Source organism: Rissa tridactyla, chromosome 16, assembly GCF_028500815.1.
Source record: "Rissa tridactyla isolate bRisTri1 chromosome 16, bRisTri1.patW.cur.20221130, whole genome shotgun sequence".
Taxonomy (NCBI): domain Eukaryota; kingdom Metazoa; phylum Chordata; class Aves; order Charadriiformes; family Laridae; genus Rissa; species Rissa tridactyla.
This window is the reverse complement of record NC_071481.1, coordinates 1,869,689-1,889,232: the sequence shown is the minus strand read 5'-3', so window position 1 is coordinate 1,889,232 and position 19,544 is coordinate 1,869,689. Positions and strand designations below refer to the sequence as shown.

Sequence of the window (19,544 nt, the reverse complement as noted above, 5' to 3'; positions counted from 1 at the left end):
TGCTAGTATATCAACAAGAAAAAAGAATATAAAATTGGCAGAATTCGACCAAAGCAGCCTGTACCCAAAGAATGCTGGACAGGAGTGTCTCATCCTTCACCAATGTCTGTGAGGCTTTCCACTCTCAAACGAACACAGTTTTGAGATGCTGGTCTTCTTCAGTACATTACCTGAATTCAGAAGCTGGCCTCTTAAAGAGGGGGAAAGTTCTCAGAAACCACATTTCCCCAATTTGATTTAGAGTTACGACTGCTCTTTGCAGAAATGCAGAAAAGAGAAGAGCCGAATCCTGCTGCCTTCTCAAAGGTGAGCAGGAAAAACAGGGAGAAATTAAGATGTCCCCACCAGAATACATAAAACCAAAGCCCAGCATCTGTGTTTATTAGTGCCAAATGTATTTATTTAGGCAACTACTTACATGCAGCCTCTTAAGAGAAACTTGGACATTACACTGACATTTCAGAACACAGCATATACAGAACATAGCAGCGCTGTACTTACTGTCTTGTTCAGCTCCTTTTAAAAATGCCCCAATGGCTCCCAGGTAGCCTTCATGTCTCAGGAACAATGCCTGAACCTCTCCCTGCCACAATATGAAACATTGCAATTGGATGGTCCCTGATGGCTAATATGTACTTCTTTGTCACTAGTTTTACACTTAGATTTAATAGAAACAACTAGAAGATGGTAATATTAATTTGTGCTACATTCTAACACATTCAGTAACTTTAACGGTGCTTCTGAAACACAGCTTCAGGCGGAACCGCTTACATACATCATTCCACAATTATTAAACAGCTGGGGAAAAAACACATGCAGAAGTGGTGTGTATTCTAAGCCTGCACAACCACAGAAGCAGAGGGAAGGCAGTGCCTTCACTGGAAAAGACCGGTACATCATTCCATGAATATTCAACTCCTCTTGCTTGGGCAGGCTGGAAATACAAGGTCATCTCATTTCGAGGTCATCAGCCTATGCCTGTGCCACTGGGCACCAATGCTGTCAAGACATTTGCTCATTATCTTGATTTCCTTAAACTGCTATTTAACGTTCAACATCATACAGACATGGTATATATTATCCACGCATCGCCCCCATCAAATTAGTTATTTTAACTGTTAATATAATCCAGGAATGCTAGAGAGAATACGAACACCCTGGTCCTAGCGGCAGGGACCCTTAGCTTCCCCGGGCAAGGCTGGGTGAGACACTGCCTCCTCTAAAGGACACTCAGCTATGTCTGCAGCAGCGGCTGGAAGAACAATTAACGCTGAGGTAAGCTATAGTAAAAGACCAGCTACAATTCACAGTGAGATCTGGATTTGAATCATGATTTGAAGCTATTCTTACAAAAATCTAAAGCTGCAGTTTTGCAATAGTTTTCTTGAAACCAAGCAAGGTTTTACAGAAAGGGACTGCAATGATATAATAAAGATGAAAAGAAGTAGTATACAGGAGTCTCTTGCTTGAAGCACTGAGACAAGAAAAAAAAATGTCATCTATAAAATTGAAAAGCACAGGAACTAATCTACTTGTAATAACCATTAAGTAAGCTTTTGGACTTGATAATTTTTCTAGTGAAAAATCTTCAGTATTTTCCACAGCTTCAAAACCTGCAAAGAACTACAGCTTGGTTGTTTTTTGGGGGGTTGGTTTTGGTGTTTGGCTTTTTTGAACAACAAACAAGCAACATAAAAACCCCACAAACTACTATCTCAGCAGAACAATCCCACATTGCATAGCCTAGGGGGTGAAAAGAAATAGATGCAAGTCAGCAAGAGGAATTGAATAACAATGGTAGCTATCTAAGAAAATAGTGAAAACTCATTACTTGGCAGCTACAGGACAGACTGTCAATCAAAACAAAAAAAAAAAAGGAGAAGGAAGGAGGGAGAGAGAAAGAGAGGCCAGACAGAACTCCCAGGCAACTCGCATTTATTGTACCCCTCCCACAACAGATCTTTATAGCCCTGCCTTACCTACCTAAACAGCAGTCCTCTAAGCTAACTTTGTGTGCAAATTAATTTATTAAAGTCTCACAACATCCTAGAAAGGTACCTAAATACATGACTTTGCTATTAGGAAAATCTCTGTTTTCGTTACCTTGGAGAAGAAGTTGATACTGTAGGTTATTGTGCGCATGGTAACAGGGTGACCCCGAATAAAGAATCCTCCAAAATAGATTTTATCTAAGTTATGGAGTTTGGCATAGAGGCAGGCAAGTTGACCAATGTCATTGCTGATCATATGTAACAAACTTTTTGCCATATCTTCTTTGGAAAATTCTTAAAGGAAAGAAATAGTAAACCAAATTAAATGCAGCTGAAGAATGCTCAAACGGACTGTACTTTTCTAACAGACAGCCTACAGCTGGAGAAAAAACAAAAAAAGTTTGACCAATCTCTTTATGTGTGTAGAAGAAAAGTGTTTCCCCCCACCAAAAATCTTTCATGAAATAAGTACTTCAAACAAGAAGTAGTGTGTATTTGACTGAAGATATCATGAAAAAACCACTAAGCCTCTGTGAAATATTGCTGGAAATAAACCTGCTTGAAAGGCCAACAGCAAATGGCAAGAACTCTATTTCTTCTCTCTAAGAACCACAGATGATGATGGTTCATCCGTCCGTCTTGACCTGAGATGCACTGCAAGCATTTTATTATAATACTGAAACTAAAATTGCAAGTTATAGTCCATCAATGCCATGGGTCCTTTTCTGGACCAAGAAAGCCACGTATATTTCCCACATGCAATCCCAAACCAAAAATGTGAAGAGCTGCTCGTAAGACAGTACTATGTAGTATTTTTAATCAATAAAATGTCGTGCAGGTAAAACACGTAGGCAAGATCATGAAAAGGACCGGCTTCTTCCAGATCTACTTGGTAGATCATTACAAACATCAGATTCCCAAGGGACAGAGGAGACGGTTGCATTTCTTCTCCTCATTAGTTTCAAACAACAACTCCAAATAACTGGAGCACTCAAGCAGTGTTCCATGTCCCCTCTCAGCCCAGCATGCATAACATAGGGAAACGGATAAAGAAAGATATGGTTATGCTGATGAAGTTGGCAACTATTTTTCCATCCGTTTAAGTGTTCACAGGATGCTGGCACAAGCAGCAAATCCATTCTGACAGGCAATATAAAGTGTAAACTGCATAGCAAATCTTGGGTCAATGCTTCATATACCGATACCTTTATCTGCTGTAGTAGATTTCCCAAAGCTGCTGGCTATCAGATTTCCACTTAGCCCCAGGGTCTGGTAGGCACCTCCATACACATCTTTCACCAGCATGTCAACGTTTGTGTGCTGTCCCTTTGAAGCCAGTTGCAGCAATTCATCAAATTTCTGAGGACGAGAAGAAGAATTACTCTAGCTTTCTTGGACAGCCAGAGAACGTTGTCCATAAATTCAGAGTTCTGCAGCATCTTTACTGACCCAAACTGGGGGGTTTGGCTTGTCCTAGAACCAACCCTGTCAGCAAAAGATACATTATTTCTAATTACAAGGACTTATCCAGAGTCCATATCTTATCAGACAGACTGATCTTAAATGCAGCTCCTTTAATAATGAAAAGCACAACCGTCCTCTTCAGTTATCTGCAATTATCTGCAAATAATTTGTTGAATTTCCCCTGAAAACTAGAAATGGATCAGCACATAGTCAGAAGCCTCAGCCATCTCTTCTCTTGGAATAAAGTCAGAAACACTGTAACTATGTCTTCTCAAGGCATAAGAAAAAAATTGTTTAAAATCCAAAAGACTAAGTCTGCCTTTACTATTGCAGAAATGCACTAATGTCCCTGACATTAAACTTGCACGCAATCTGCATTATACTAATGCTTGATTTATAAGTCTGGTAACCCTAATTTCATTTTCTACAAAATCAGAGAGAATTAAGAGCAGACATTGTCATGTTTTAAGATTTCTTTTTTAAAAGCATCAAATAAAATATTGCAAGTATGAGTCTTCCCTTTGACATTTTCTTATTTGGTGCACATGTAACTCTAGCTTTTTCTACACCGCTGACATTTAGAGACACCTATTTAAGCCATCTGGATCTTCAAGACAGGAAAAAACAGCGTGATTTAAGAGCTGAGTTAGGCAGAGCAGTACTATATCAGGCCTTATTCTGGCAGATTACCAACCTGGGGTTCAAGTGATGAACCCCTGAAAGCATGATGTGTAACAAAGAGAGATAGAATCCCTCTTCTCTGCTCCCAGACATTTTGCAGTAATTGGGTGCTCTCTGCTTTTCTTCTGCAGATGATATTGCAAGAACTAGGCAGGCATTTCACATTGAAAAAGAGTACAGAAAATTAACAGACCACTTTGAGGCCTGTTATTATAGACTTTATTTGTCCTTGTCAAAAAACTCCTCGAGACCCAAACAGGATTACTATTTTGCCACTGATGAGCACCTTATCATTTTTGTCCCTATATTCTACTAGTATCTTTTTGAATTTAAAGCTTCCTTTTATGCATCGGAAGCCTTGAGAATAGGAACATAAGTCAAGGACTCGGTTTTGTTATTAACAGTCTAGGACCACAAGCACCTAATGGAGAGTATTAAAATTGTCCTCAGCATTGCAGAACTGCCGGCTCTGTTTCTGCACAAGTGTAGCAATTCTTTGAATAAAAGGTACAACCCCCACAAGAGACAGACATGATTTTTTTTCATCTTCTAATATACTAAAGTTGGACTTCTGGTTTCCCATACAGACATTACTTAAAATAACTATTTCTCCCTACTCAAAGAGTGTTCGGCATTACAACATTTCAAGCTTCCTCTTAGCATCTCATTTAATTCCACGCCCCTTAAAACTGACACTTCGATACCTTTGTTTTTGTGAGCAGTGCTCCAAGACCCCAGAAGGTTCCACCTCCAATTGAGCTCCCTCCAATCCATTCAAATTTGTCTTCTGTTTCTACCTGTCAATAAAACAAGGCAGATTTGTCTAGAAAGTCCCATAATGACTATGAACACACAGTTAGATATGAGAGTGTGGGGGGTTTCTTTAACAGTGGAATTAGTGTAGGTGAACTATTTAATTGCATAAATATCAGGTGAGAAGTTCTCCAGAGGTGCATGTTCCACATATACCACAAGCAGTTTCTGAAATCTTTGTATTTAATTCTTAGCCAATAATCCTAAATATAGACATTAAATTTGGTCCCCTCAAAACAACCAAACAAAAACAAACAAACAAATAAATATTAAAAATCACTCTGATCTGACAGCTTTTGTCCTCATCAGTTAATATAATAACTTCTCTAAACACTGAATTAAATGTGATTACAAAGAAACTATGTTAGTGAACGGAAAAGCACTCATAACTCCGTAAGAAATGGAAATTAAAAAAACCCCAAACCATTATTTTCTTTCTAAACTTTGTATTACCCTAGAAGAAACAACTACAAATCTGAAACAGTAAGATGTTTCAGATCACCTTTATCAAATTCTACAATAAAACAGTTAGCAACCACTTACCTTCACTATAGAAACCCCAGAGCCAATATTCACCAGTAAATAAGGGAAAATATTTGGGTGGTTCGTCTGAAAACGGAATTCTGTATCTGAATCTTTCTGGTACGCAAATACTTCATGGGGTATGTTCCTTAGTACGAAGTTGCATCCTTTAATTAGGCAGGTCATTACATCTTCTTTATCTACCCTAAGGGGAAGTGGGAGAAAAAACCCCTTACATAAATTCCACAGTCCTATTGATAAGCAAGTATTATTTTAGAACAGTAGTTTTTAAGGACTTTACAAAGAGGAGATAGCAACCCACACCACATGGTGAAAGTCCAGATCTCTGAAAACATGAAACCTACATCTGCCTATCTTCTGATGTTCATTTTCCACACCAGAACTCACAGTCCGAAGTTACACAGTAACCTTAGTCTTACATTAATCATGTTGTCATTGAAAATAATCCTGCTCCCCTGTTTGCTTGTTTACACTGTCTCTTTAGTGCCCTCGTGCTACCACAAGACAAAACAATTTCCTAACATGGAAAAATTTTCTATTGCTCTTCCCCTTCCTTCTCAATGAAGAAAAACACACCCCCCTCAACATTTCAGCACTCAATTATGACAGATTGAAGTGACCGCGAGGAGCCTACTACTGGGATTACTAAACACAGGGAAAAAAAGACTTCTCACAAGAATAATAGGATTCACAACAAGACATTATCATGAGTATGGCGTCTGGGAACATGACACATAATTTAGTTAAGATGAATGATGTAGTTATGTCAGCTAACACTTACTGAGTTCTCTAAATTTCTGTATCTTATGTATTGTTACTGATCGATGGTAAATTTCTTGAATCAAATATGCTATATTTCCTACATGAAATATCATAAACCTTGTTGAAAACACATAAGCAAAGCCCAAGCATACACCTCAATTAACACAGCACGCTTTATGTTTGTAAGGATGGAGAATGTGCTGCTTTTTCCATACCAATTAAGTGTGTAATTACCAAATAAAAAACAAAGAAACAAAACCCAGGTGTGCCACATGAGAAAAGCTGGAAATTGCCTCCTTGTCTTGATTAATTGATCCTTAGGAATAGCCAATAAGGTACTGATGTAGGCTGGTTTGAAAAACAGTTAACAGAATCCTACCTATCAGAAGAATGAAGTTATTTGAAAAAGTAGTATAAAAGAAGATGAGCACAGTACCTCAAAGACTGAACTGTGTGCTACACAGAACTACAGCATAAGAGGTGCCTTGATGGTCTCCCCAGTAACATTAGGTATGTTTTAAATTTGTGTAAATTAATGATATTTTTATCTCCACTTACAGCAGCTTTTTCAGCATGTGGTGTTTGATAAAGATGTTTGAGTAGTAAATTTATGATGCTGTAAATTGATAAGACTGCCCTTTAGTCTCCTGCATGCCTATGCTCCTACATGAAGTTTAGGTAGAAGCTATGCTGTTAAGTTACTATTTATATTAATTACTCACATCTTAGCGTGCACAGAAAAATGTTAGAAGCTTTTGGAACTCCAACTTGAGAACTTAGGCAACTATTGAGATTAGGTACCTCCAGGAAAAAAAGTGTCTCCCAACAATACTTTGGCTTTTAATAATAAAGTTGTCTTGTGGATTTCATCCTTAGACTTTAAGTAGAGAGACTGATGCACTTAAGCACACCTCATCATAGTGACTAAGTAAAGTGTCTCAATTAAAATTCTTGTTAGCAATGAATTTACTTAGTACTTTATTTTAAATATTACTTAGTTTTATATACCAGTTTAGGCTTTGTGTATCTGGATCTCTACTCCAGTAGAGTTCAACAGTATGTCCAAAGCATGCTATTGATAGCTAGGACACCATCACTGAAATGCTGCCAGTCATAAGGTGAAAAGTAAAAACGACTACTATGATAGAGACTAATTTAACTTAAAAAATGGAGTAGCTGCAAGTTAAATCCTTTAGAGAAAAAAAAGCTGTGATAATAGCCTGCTTTCCTCTCTTTACTGTCTTTCTCCTGAACCCTGTGTTCCTGTCTGTTTTCTCTATTCCTGCTCCTCTGCCGTGTCAGTCAATGATACGGTTATCTTTTTGCAGCTTATGTTCACTAACAAGTCAATTCAGCTGGCTCTGACCAAGACGCATGCACCCATTCTACTGCTTCACTCTTGCGGTGTAGATAGCTTTTGAGGGCAGATGGGCAAAATTGAAAGTTAGTCTACTAAAATCTATTCAAAGAAGAAATACGCTCCTATAACTAAGTTTAAACAATTCCACTTACTTCAACCCCAATTTCTTCTCAATAAGATCTTTGAATTTATAGGCACCACCACCTGTAGCTTTGATGACTTTTGTCTCTGTGTTGACAAGATGGTCTTTGATGAAATCTAGGCAGGTTTCAATATAAGTGTTTTCAAATTTAATGAAGTGAAGTCGAGCTGTAATCTCCTCCTGAACTGATATTTCATACAAAGGTTCATTTTCTATGTCCTTTAAAAGAGAAAAGAATTTCTTACAGATTATTCAGACTCCTAGGTTATATGCTAAACTACTGAACATCAATACCTGTTTCCTTTGAAGCTGTGTTAATGCTATTAAAAACATAACTTCCCAAGCCACTTTCAAAGAAGAACATAGTTTCAACAGATCTTAATATTCTTTAAGTTGAGAATATAATCAATTCTCCCATGCATTAGACATGCATGAAATATCCCTGTATGAGAAAGGGTATGTTTACATGGGAGTATGGGTATTTTACAGAAGTACGATACTTACCTGTCTAGAAAATAACTATTTCAAACACTACCTGGCAATTCAAGCACTTCCAAGAAGGCAAGGAACATAACTGAGTTTGCCTGTGCATGGGCTGCACAACTCTGAAGCCCTGCAATCAGACTTTCAGTAAAGAAAACATATGGTGTATCATCACATGAATTTATATCTAGAGCTATATTCAGCTTGTAAAGCAAAAGTAATTGCCAAACACACGCTAACAGCTACTTCCCCCTGGAATATAGCAAAGGATTATCAACAGGAGCCACACGTTCACCTGAGCTGCAGTACAAATGCTTAGGGGTGGCTGTAAGTGTCAGTACATACTAAAATGTATGTTTAAAATAAACATCTCAGTTGTGAAAACTTCCGAGTAACAGACATTACAGAATGTCATACTTCAACTACAAGACAGTTCTAGGTAAAGTTAGATGGAGAACAAGTTACTAGATGCGTTTCAGATGAAATTTCTATTCTACTATGAGAAGTCAGTCCAGTATTTCACTCTTAGGAGTTAATTACATGCCACTGATTAATGATACAATTCTCACCTTTCCAGAATGATCAAAGGATCTCACTCTTGCCACTTTGTGCTGCACAGTTGAATAATAAGCCAACTTGGTTAATGAACCACCTTTAAATAAAAAGATGACAAGATATGATTAATGCCTCACCTTAGAGCAAACAAGGTAACTTATGTTTACATATGCCTTACCTCAGAGTTCTTGGGTTTTAAGATCTCCTTAGCTAAAGCCAGATATAATTAAGCTAAATGTATAACGCAGTGAGACAAAGAACACGTGTCTGGAAACTGATTTGGCATGGTTAACTCTGAATGCACTACTTACAGGGGAAAAGCTCCACAAGTTGAGCTTATGCCCAACTGATGTGGGGACGAGTGAAGATGAGCAGAAATAAGTGGAAGTTCCTAACTGGCTAGGCTAGCACATATATCACTGTTATTTATCTTGTTTGAAAACTCTTTATAGAAAGCCCTAAATCTGCTGCTTATAAGAAGATTTTATAAGTAGGTTTTCTGTAATTGAGCAATGCATGCTATATGCACAATTAAAAAGTGTTTCATCAGGAACACTTAAGTAAATATTCTTAACCTGCTCCCAAGGACAAGCTAAAAATTCATAGCTGGTTAGAAGATGACTTTATGTACCGAGTAACAACTACTTTGCAAGATTATTCTTGGCTTTGGGGTAAAGAATGCTTTATGTTCATCAAGCATAGCAGTCAGTGATATTACCAACATGCAAGGCTGAGCAGACCAGCCCCATCACCCTTTTCTCTTAAAGCCTCGAGTCTGCTTACATCAAGACAACAAAAATTCCCACTCTCACCTTGGAAACAGAACTTAAACACTTGCCATATCTGTGCTGTCTTTGCATCTGACATGCAAAAGCGAATTTACGAAGTTACACTGAATAACTTCACTAACTAATTTTCCTTAGGACATAACAGTACCTGCTGGTGCTTCTGATACCTCTGGTATCTTAACCAAGTAGATATTTGAGTCTGGAAGTAGGACATTGTCAAAGCCTGCTTATTTTTGTTAAAACAACTCTTAAATATCCACCCCACCCCCCAAAAAAGAAAAATGTCTCCTCAACTACTCATGAGTATCAAGATCTGATTAAGGTATCAGTTTGCTTTATAAACCTCAAAGCTGCTTTGGCTATTGGAGAAAACCCCTTAATTTTAATTCTGTGTAAAAAGTACCCCGGGCTGCAGCCTGTAACAGCCCTTATCTGTACAGAAAGTCACTTCTAACTTTGCATCTGTGCTCTCAGAATAGGAGCACAAGGCAGTCAGGTGGTCTGTATCTCCCAGTGCTACAGGCCTAATGTGTAGTTGAATTTAAGCCTGCATGTGTTATTTGCCCCTTGCCAAAAATCTGGCATGTTACCCCTTTCAGCAAGTTTACCATGCACCTCATAGAACATCCTGTGTACAGGACAGGAAGTAATTACAACAAACCACTGGGTTAAAATTAAAATCCTAAAAGTAAATAAAAACCTGGCAATGTTAGATCATAGCATAATTGCTAAATTCGGTGGCCCTATACTCCGCCTTAAACAAATGTAATCAGGAAATGCAGCATTGGCAAGTGAAAAATAATCGGCTAGTGCTTATAGCTTTGTCTTCATAACAGTACTCATCTCTTCCGTAGAGCCCAAATAAACAGGAAAATTTTTACAATCTGTAGGAGAAAAATAGGTGGCTTTCTCCAGCAAAATTCAAGTGAGGTCAACTTAGAGTGTCACTGACAGACGCTTATAGTAACAAAAGCAATAAAGCTTTCCTGACCTCAGATCTTATTTCAGTGTACTAGCCAATGCTTTAAAGTTTCTTGTAAACAAAATCCAAACTCTGTTCTGCTAGCTCATTGCTTAAAGGTGAGATTTTTCTTAGCTTTTCGTTTTGTGCGTTTTGGTTGTTTGTTGGTTTTTGTTTTTTTTTTTGAAACTAAACTCAGTAGCTCTGCGCTGTGAGGGAAAGCTTCCTCCCAAACTTCTAAGTGGAAGAATCATGAAGCCTGTGTTGGAATGTCATATTGTTTGTACAACACTGATAATGACATAAGCGCTCCGGCAATTAATTTATCAACAGATAAATGGTATGTAAAGCTATGCTTTGTATGTTCTCCTCTTCCTCTCCCAGTTTTTAAAGACTTAAATCCATTCAGAACACCAGCTGAGACATGCAACTAAGCTTTATAACTAATCCCACAATTCTAATTCCACTCTGACCCACAGAAAGGACCGATTCCAGTTGTTATTTTAACAGGCATGAAACAAGTAGCTTCTGAAGGAGTTAAGCATACTTATGATATGACAAGATTGTATACTATGGCGCATATATTCTTCCCACTACACACTAAGTCTACACCACCCAGAGCAGCGTTAACCAGAGCACTAATGGAGGCTCACACAATGGTGCTGTGGCTGAAGAACACTTTCCTCCTGACTTCCCAACTAAATAGTTCCACTGACTTAACGACTGCAAAACAGAAGCAAAATGTGTGAACTGGCACTTTGGGTTTTGCAGATCTCCACAGAATGAATGCTAATCCCTGCACAGGTGAAACTATTTTTAACAGGCCCAGCTCAGCTGTGTCCCTGCATGGCTGCCCACATCAGCACCGTTCCCTGCTGCAGTGCTCAGGTGTCACGTTGATGTGCATTACTCTGTCCCTTGGTGCAGGCTGTTGCACACCCAGGAATGTTATATTTTCAGGCTTACGCATAGGACACAGTGTGTTTTGGGGGTGACCGAGGAAGCAAGTGCAGTGAGCTAATGCTATAGGCCCCCAGCCCATGCCAAACCCACTCATCTCCGCAGCCACCTGAGCAAGGGGGACGGCATTTTTCCCCAGCCCTCTTTTTTCCTTCAAGGCCCGTCTCGAGAGCACGGAGTGGCCCACGCAGCCCACTGCTCGCCGCGGCCAGGTACGAGGGTCGGGCGGAGGGGCGATCCGTAGCGCTACCCCTCAGCCGGGCCTAGTGCAGCCGGAGGTCGCTGAGGCCCCCAGACCCCGCCGCGGGCGAGGTGGGGGGGGCGGGGGGGGCGCGTGGGCCCCGTTCCCCGCCGGCCGGCCACCTCGGCCGCCAAGGACAGCCCCAGGCCGTCCTTAGTTCGCTTCCCCCCGCGGCCCGTTAGCCGCGGCGGACGGACGGCACGCTGGGCCTTGTAGTGCTGCTCGCCGCCTCCGTCTGGCGATCGCCGGCCGGCGGGACTCCCCGTCCCGTCGTGCCCCGCGCCGCCCGCCCACCGCGGTGCCCGCCGGGAGCTGTAGTGCCGCTCGGGCCCCGCGCGCCGGTCCGGGCGCCTCAGGGAAATACATTTCCCAGCGTGCCCCGCGCCCGGCAGACCGCCCACCCCGCCAGTCCCCTCAGCGAGCGAGAGCCGCCGCCCGTTCCTCCACCATGGCCCCCCGGCTCCCCGCCGGCCGCCTCCTCCCCGCGGCCCCCGCCCGGTTACCGATGTCTATGGCGAAGCGCTTGGCGTTCTCCAGGTTGCGGAAGATTTCGTCGGGCGGGAGGGTGATGCTCTTGTCCAAACTGCCGTGACCGCCGCTGCCGCGCCCGCCCCGCTCCGCCATTTTGAGCGCGACACACTCCTCGCCTGGCCTCATCGGTATGCAAATGTATGCGCATACATCTACATACTAACAAGGCCGGGCGCATAGATTATGCGAATGAGGCGGGAGCTGGGGCGGGCGGACGCCAGGGAAGGTTGCCGCCCCTCCCGCTCACGGGGGCGAGTATCAGAGCCCAAGGGGCGAGTGTCACAGCTCGGGGGGAAGCGGGGAGGTGAATGTCACAGCCCGGGGTTGGGGGGTCACTGCCAAAGTCACCCAGGACCTGACTGGCAAGGGCAGGGCTGCTGCTGGCATCCCCGGTGTTGGCTCTTCCTCACGTATATATACACACACGTATTGAGCAGCTATACATGTCTCCCATTTAGGAAAAAAACCCTACGTTTAAATTCCCTGCGTTTCAGGCTGTTCTGTGAGTAGGGCACATGCCACGAGAACATGAAATGTAACATAAAGTGCCTTGGCAAACTTTATCTATTAATCAAAAGCATTTGCTATGTTTGGGAGTCAGGCATAAATTGTCTTGAGTTCACCCTCGCTGTGACCTTCCTTGACAAGTCTCTCTGCCCTAAATTTCCCAAGAATTCATGGGTTAGGCATGCCTCTATTTTTGTCTTGCAGTGAGAGCGCTAGGGTTGGCTAATTCGGAGCTGTGTATGTGGAAAGCAGCATTGCAGGGGTTTCGAATGGACACAAAGCTGGTGAGTCAATTAAATACCATTTCTGAATATCTTTCCTTTACTGAAATCTTTGTCTCATGTCCTGTAACCCCAGGGACCACAGGGAAGTCAGCTATGCAAACTACTCAAGAAAGAATAACTTGCTGGATTTATTAAATAGATTTTTTTATTATTATTTATTTTTGTACTGTTAAAAATTTCTGCAACCCCTGAAGTTCAAGGTAACTTCTGGTACAGGTTATACAATTGGTGCAGCTCGCACATAACATATCACAGCATCCTCCAAGGACAGTAATGAATTCACATTCTCCCCTGGTGGTAGGGTACCCAAGAGTAAATATAATTTGTACACCTGCCTTTCATGAAAGACTTTGATAAATATTTCTTGTAAAATCGACAACATAGCCGTAACTTTCTTTCCTATAAGGATATCAAAATGAGCTTTTGCCTTTATAAAAGGCATACATATCCTGAACCTCACAAACAGTACTCTGATTTTGTGAGCAAGACATCCTGAGGAATTTCCTCTACGTAGTTTGAGTTATGGTTTAACCATTGCCACAGCATGCTCAATACAGTCTACAAATATCATAGAACCCATTACGGCACCCGTAGGAAAGCTAAGTTTTCAAATGTGTCCAGTTAGACTAGCCGCTCTGCGTGAGACAGCTGGGGCCCCCACAGCCGGGCAGCAGAGGTGTGGATAGCTTGGGACACAGGAGTCCCCAGTGGGGCAGGTCAGAGGAAAAGGCTCCTCCTGAACGGACACTTTTGAAAACACTAGCCCGAACATCTTAGAAGTTACCGCTTTCTCAACAGAGGTACACGTACAACCTCACTAAGGTTAAGAACAGTCAGTGTTCCTCTCTGAACAACTCCTCTCAGTCCTCCTAGCAGGAGGATTACATCTCACATTCTTTTAGAATAACTTTCTCTCCACGTGGTGGGATTGTGTCAGTCCTTCTGGAAGAAGGGAAGCGGACATCCAAGCACAGTAATGCTCTGCAAAAGGAAATCATTCTTCCCTACTCATGAGAGGAGTGGGGGGGACTTGTATAGCAAGTCATGATCTCCTCCGGAATACAAGCAAATGTCCAGGAAACACGTAAGCATTCTCTTGGCCTACCAAGGCCTCCAGAGGCTGCAGGAGGGTTTCAGTGCTGCTTGTTTTGCAGGGGGCTGGTGGGTGGAAGCGGGTGCAGAAGAAGAACCAGAGTCCTTAGGCACTGGTTGTGACCTCTGGAAATGGCAGATCAGCTTCATCCGGGTTTCTGTGCTCGCTGAATGGAGAGACAGGAATTGCAGAGCTTCCTTGAGGCACCAGGCGTAGCCTTCACAGTAATCCTGCTGCAGGCTTTTGGCAGATGCTGCAAAAGCTGCAAGGGCAGAAGAGAAGTGTTACACAGGGACACTCAGTCTGGAGTTTTGCCTAAAAGTAAGGGCAGCAAGGGTGATCGGGGGACGTACTAACCTCGGCTGTATTTAAGATAGCTGACAGTCATCTCCAGGATGTCGGCTTTCTCCAGCTTGGAGTTGGGCTGGTGTCTCTGAAACTCCTTCTCCAAGAGCAGTTTCAGCTGCTCAATGCTGCTGTTAATCCGATCGCGTCGCAGTTTCTCTACAATTGGTTTCCTGAGCTGTAACACAAAAGGAGAGGAGGACAGTTAGCAGTGAGACTTTCCCATCTCTATATAACCTGCTGCTAAAGGAGTTTGGCCCGTCTCAGCTTTTTGCTGTCACAGAGACAGCAGATACTTACTCTATTCTTCTCTTTGGGTGTTAGGATTTCCAGGGAGAGAGCACTGGGTGCCATTATCCCAAGTGCAGGTTTCGGCTTGGAGCTTGCTGGTTAGCTGGTGGAGAAGGGAGCCGGGAGTTCCTCTATTTATACGCAGTGGCTGCATACAAATGTATGGGTCCTGAGCGACTTTGAGTTTCCCACAGTCGGTAGCCAATCCATGCGTGCCCTGGGACAATAGAGAAAGCATCTATTACAGCATGGCAAATTGACTGTGAATTGCCTGGGGATAATACCCTGCTCCCAAAGGAGCAGGTGGACTGGGGAGTGTGTGACACAATAGAGCTTGGCATTACGGCACTGGGGTAAGAACGTGGGAAAGCGTTTGCCATCATTATAATCAAACTTCTGCCTGATGTTGGGAACGTCAACATCTCAATGTGCTGCCTTTTCCCAGGCTGTGGTGAAATTAAGCACAGAAGACTGATCCCAGGAAGAGATAATGTTCTGTGCCCACAACCAAAAGAGAGGTTGAAAAGGAAAAGATGCAGAATTAGAGGGACTAAAACCTTTCTTTGACATTAAACCATGCTTAGATGAATACAGTACCAGATAATTTTCAGGCAACTAAAGACTAAAATCGATGGAAGAACCTTTAAAACAATTTGCACTGAGCTTGAAATATTTTCCTCTTCATTGTTTAAATACTTAAAGTCCCTCTGTAAGTTATATTCAGAGCTCTTCCTTGCTTTTGTTTGGGTAATTTGGGCTTTCCTATGGCAACCCGTGACATGTAATGATTATGATGCCTTTCCCAAACATGTCCTATTTAATTTCATGCCACTTTGCAAATGCCTCACTGTTTCCTTGGTCCTGAGGCTCCACATAAAGTGCCTAAATATATTTTCCCTTTACAGACAAGTGAGATGCAGTGAGAAATCAATTCTTGTCTATTACTGTGCTTGTATTATCCCACTTGCAGAATGTAAATACAGGTGCTAGGATATCCTGTGACTGCTAAATCTCGGGCTTTCTCAGTGTATGTGACATGAACACAAGTAACGAAGTGGAAAGGACCAGATAGAATCTAGGATTAAAGCTGCCTGTTGGAGATATTTTTTTCAGGCTATTCTAGGTTGCCTACTCAGGTCCACTGCTCCCCAAAGCACAATCCAATACATTCCAAGATTTGTCACTCAGGCACGTGAGGCCTCGTATTGACAAATTCCCAGTTATGCTTTATGTTACATCTGTTTCAGCTGTAGCATGTGGAGCTCCATGCGTTTAAGGAGAGTTATGCATGGGCATAATTATTTTTCCTTAATGCACGTTCCATGGTCAGAGGCTAGAACAAGAAGTAAACCTAGATTGTTGCTAGTAGGCTAGCACGTTGGGTGTGTTATTTTTTGAATACCTGTTTCTTACCACAACAATATTCATGAAAACTCCACCTATTTCCTGTGTCTGCCTTTCAAAACCAGAAAGCAAACCTTTCATTTGACTACCAACTGCAGTCAGCCTGTCTCACCTGCCCTCAGCGTCCCCTCTCAGTAAGCCACCGCCGAAACCTGCGTCTGTGAGTACATAGATAGCAACGTGTTCCAGCACACACAGGGTTGTTGCATAAAAGGATATGATCCTGCAAAGGATGATCCTGTAACTAGTTATTAACCTGAGCTTACAAAGCCCCTTTTAACTTCCTGGCTTCTCATGGCTGTGACTTTCATAGGTCAGCCGTTCTCCCGTCCTCCCTTTCCAGCCCAGAGAGATTTTACATTTAGATGGATCACTGATGGTGTAACAATTCTAATTTTTAATGGTTGTCAAAAACCTATAATTGAACAGGGAGTATTCAGAATCAGTTGTCTGAATTATTTTGTCAGCTTGTAGTCAGCAGTATTACTTGGGATTGCCCTGGCTGCATGTCCTCGTGCCATTATTGGAGCCTGAAGTCGAGCAGAGGGCTTTGTGCATCTCTCTCGGGGGTCACAGGGGATGGAATGGACAGCAGGTCCTGCCACACACCGTATGGGGAGGAATATGTTTGCAGCAGCAGCAGGCACAGTGAGATGGCAGGGAAGCTTTGACCCAATTTTCAGTTCTGGAAATATGAAATGAGTGGTTTTAAATAATGCCATCCTATCCCCAGCACAATGCCCCCGGACTCCAAAGGGCTAAACCAACTCCCACTGATTAAAGCATTATCCCTTCCTTTAAGTGCTGGGCAGATGGTGCAGCAGGCGTTGGCTTTCTTCTCAGGACCCACAGAGGCACGCTTCTTTTGTTGACAGTTTAACACTGTGAATGGGGCGATGTGGGAAATCCTCGGAGCTGTGGACCCACACCATCTGATGTGAATGGTGAACCAGGCACGCTGCCTCGCAGCGAGCATGCAGAACAACAGCCTCCGGGCTCACAAACTCCCACTTCTCTCCCCCTCTCTCTGTCCGTTGAAAAGATAGCAAATCTTCAGTTCCCCCCTTGCCTCCTTCACCTACCCTCTGCATACTGTTGATGGATGAAAGAAACAAATATATCACCCCCCCCACCCCACTTTGGTTTGATTATTAAGGCCTGAAAACTTAATGGCAACGATATCTCCCAACTGACGTTTCGCAATGATAAGTTTTCTAGACTAAAGGCTGTCCCTAGAATATATTCGTTATGGAACTGGGTGCAGTATGAACTTTCTGCAAGGATTTCAGTAAGAAAAAAAGAATCCTGTGCTGTAGGCGGTCTGGTTGCTCTTTGTTAAAAGTCTGTAACTAGTTTGGGCTCTTTTAAAATTCAGCTGTAAGCGCAACAGTCTGTCCCACTGAAACACGCTTGTGATCCAAATCCTTGTTACTATCCTTCATATCCGTGGGAGGAGTTTGTGCCTGCCTCTGACTGTTGCTGCAGAGCTGGGATAAAAGATTGATTGTCCGAGGCCCAGAAGCAGGGGTTTCCCTGTTTTTGGAATGAAGGATTAAAAGAAACAAATACCCCAAATTGCCAAACATGTGGCGTTGACTAAATAACGTGACACAATAATTCCTTTCTTTGGAGGATGGTGTGAAATCTGGACCCGCTCTTGAGAGATGACAGCTATGCTGTGGGCAAAGAGACCTGCTTTCTTAGTGGCCTTGTTCCTCTGTAAATCATAGCACACTCATGAGTTGTACCATGAAGATGCAGTCTTCAAAATCACGCTTGAAAAGAGGGAGATGTCTCCACTCTCCCTTGGTATAGATACCAGAAAGTGTAAGGGAAATAGAAAGCGGGAAGCAATTGTCGATGTCTGTGCTTACAGACCTTGAGTGTCAGGCAGGAGTCCTAGCCTTTCCTAAGGCAAGAACCACCATGTTAATCGTCTCCAACCGTAGATGCTCACCATCTGACCCTGAGCTATGGTGTGCAATCCATGCGCCATAGGTTGCTTTGAGTTGAGGATGCAGGAAAGGTAATCAACCAACCCCAAGACTATCATCACTAGGCTTTTGTTCCTTATAGTCCATAAATGAAAACAGCTGGAGAACCACTGGCCCAGGAAATTCGTACTGGGCCATGGGGCTTTCTGCTTCTGGTTTGCAGGCGGTGATTTCAGCCCAGGTGCAGACTTAGTGCACATGCTGTTTTCACAAAAGCTGCTACTATTTCTAATACCAATTGGCAGCTTTCTTAGCCCGTCTGATACTGAGCTTTCCATGGAGCAGAACCCAGGGTATTGCAATGCAGCGACAGGTCTGGAGGAAGGTGGGCTATCAGAGAAGAGTACAGAAAGCCACAATTGCATTGTCTGTGTTATGCAAATCTAAAAAGAGGGCTCCTGTATGTCTGGGGCTGTACTTAGAGCGCACAACTCGATGGCTTAAAGCTTTCCTTTCTATATCACTTATAGAGCATTTTTATTTTAGACTATTTCCTACATTCATGTCAGCCTGTCTTACAAATGCTATTGATGGTGTTTTTAAAGAAATAATTACGATTTTTATTTTTTCTGAGCCTTCCTTAAATGGTTTAAAATCTTTCTGACAACGCCTCTCAAGACACCTATTTAGTGTCAAAGAGCATAACGTTCCCAAGTTTTAAAAGGGCTCTGGCATAATACTGATCGATCAATGTGCTCCTTGGGAAAATAGCTCTCCAGATGGTCTATCGGGACAGGAATTGCTGGTCATCACAATGCAGAGCCAAAAAGCGTCACTAATGTGGGCTGTTGTGAGGCACGCTTCCTTTGTGGTCCCTTTGAATGTCATAAATAGGGAAGAAAGTGTGGGAAACTCTGAGAAACTCAGGCCCACACTCTGAGGTTAATAGGGGCTTTGTCAGGAGACTATTCCTGGGCTGTGGGATCAGCATAATAAACAACATTTTCCCTAAGGGTGGGAATGTGTTGGAGCAGGGGAGAGTCACCCCAGGGGATAGAGGAGCAATAAGCAGCTTTTCGTTCAATTATTATAAGTGATAATAACTAATAAATTGTAAACATAACCTTTGCTGTGCTAGGACTGGTGAAACCGGAGGTCTGGCTTTTAGCTCTCGAGTAATTGGTAAACGAAAGCCCAGAGGGGCAAGTCTTTGGCTAGCGAAAAACAGAAGTGGTGCAATTGCACCAGCCATGGATCTGACCCCCTGCGGCAAATGGAGGCTTTTTGGTGGGGTTTGGTTTCTTCCCCTTGCCCAGAAAGGAGGCGCTTACTGCTTCACTCCCTTCCACTGCTCTGCAAACAGTAGGTCTGAATCTCCGGCACCAACAGCTGAGCATGATCCACTCCCCCG

The 19,544-nt window shown here is 42.6% G+C and overlaps 3 protein-coding genes across 16 annotated transcripts in view; 1 reads left to right on the top strand and 2 right to left on the bottom strand.

Annotated features, from left to right (window-relative positions):
• PANK4 (pantothenate kinase 4 (inactive)) overlaps positions 1 to 12,401 on the bottom strand; it is a 24,390-nt gene extending 11,989 nt beyond the window's left edge. For 3 of the 6 annotated variants that reach the window (XR_008469506.1, XR_008469505.1, XM_054222436.1), the window contains exons 1-8: positions 12,248 to 12,379; positions 8,809 to 8,891; positions 7,767 to 7,975; positions 5,493 to 5,676; positions 4,841 to 4,933; positions 3,197 to 3,350; positions 2,104 to 2,285; positions 502 to 583 (exon numbers count right to left, since the gene is read on the bottom strand). Coding sequence is in view for 4 of the 6 variants with exons in the window: in XM_054222436.1 (XP_054078411.1) it covers positions 502 to 583; positions 2,104 to 2,285; positions 3,197 to 3,350; positions 4,841 to 4,933; positions 5,493 to 5,676; positions 7,767 to 7,975; positions 8,809 to 8,891; positions 12,248 to 12,368 (1,108 nt within the window). In the remaining 2 variants the exon portion in view is untranslated. Of the gene's footprint in view, positions 1 to 501; positions 584 to 2,103; positions 2,286 to 3,196; positions 3,351 to 4,840; positions 4,934 to 5,492; positions 5,677 to 6,690; positions 6,765 to 7,766; positions 7,976 to 8,808; positions 8,892 to 12,247 lie in introns of those variants that run through there. The other 3 variants (XM_054222440.1, XM_054222437.1, XM_054222438.1) reach the window with 3 other exon arrangements.
• The window catches only part of LOC128918343 (transcription factor HES-5-like), a 26,223-nt gene continuing 18,958 nt past the window's right edge, over positions 12,280 to 19,544 (top strand). For 7 of the 9 annotated variants that reach the window (XM_054222451.1, XM_054222450.1, XM_054222447.1 and 4 more), the window contains exons 1-2: positions 12,310 to 12,413; positions 12,987 to 13,066. In XM_054222451.1, coding sequence (XP_054078426.1) covers positions 13,022 to 13,066 — 45 coding nt within the window. In that variant the 5' untranslated portion in view covers positions 12,310 to 12,413; positions 12,987 to 13,021. Of the gene's footprint in view, positions 12,414 to 12,986; positions 13,067 to 14,377; positions 14,481 to 19,544 lie in introns of those variants that run through there. The other 2 variants (XM_054222452.1, XM_054222448.1) reach the window with 2 other exon arrangements.
• On the bottom strand, positions 13,995 to 14,887 carry HES5 (hes family bHLH transcription factor 5). Its single transcript, XM_054222455.1, has 3 exons — positions 14,805 to 14,887; positions 14,517 to 14,682; positions 13,995 to 14,421 (listed from the first exon to the last, which is right to left on the bottom strand). Exons 1-3 carry the CDS (start codon positions 14,856 to 14,858, stop codon positions 14,168 to 14,170), a joined length of 474 nt encoding a protein of 157 aa, XP_054078430.1. The 5' UTR covers positions 14,859 to 14,887; the 3' UTR covers positions 13,995 to 14,167.

Coding starts and splice junctions, on each gene's coding strand:
- HES5 (XM_054222455.1), bottom strand. CDS start 14,858: ATGGCACCCAGTGCTCTCTCCCTGGAAATCCTAACACCCAAAGAGAAG. Junction 14,683..14,804: donor CACCCAAAGAGAAGAATAGA/GTAAGTATCTGC, acceptor TTTGTGTTACAG/CTCAGGAAACCAATTGTAGA. Junction 14,422..14,516: donor CTATCTTAAATACAGCCGAG/GTTAGTACGTCC, acceptor CTGCCCTTGCAG/CTTTTGCAGCATCTGCCAAA.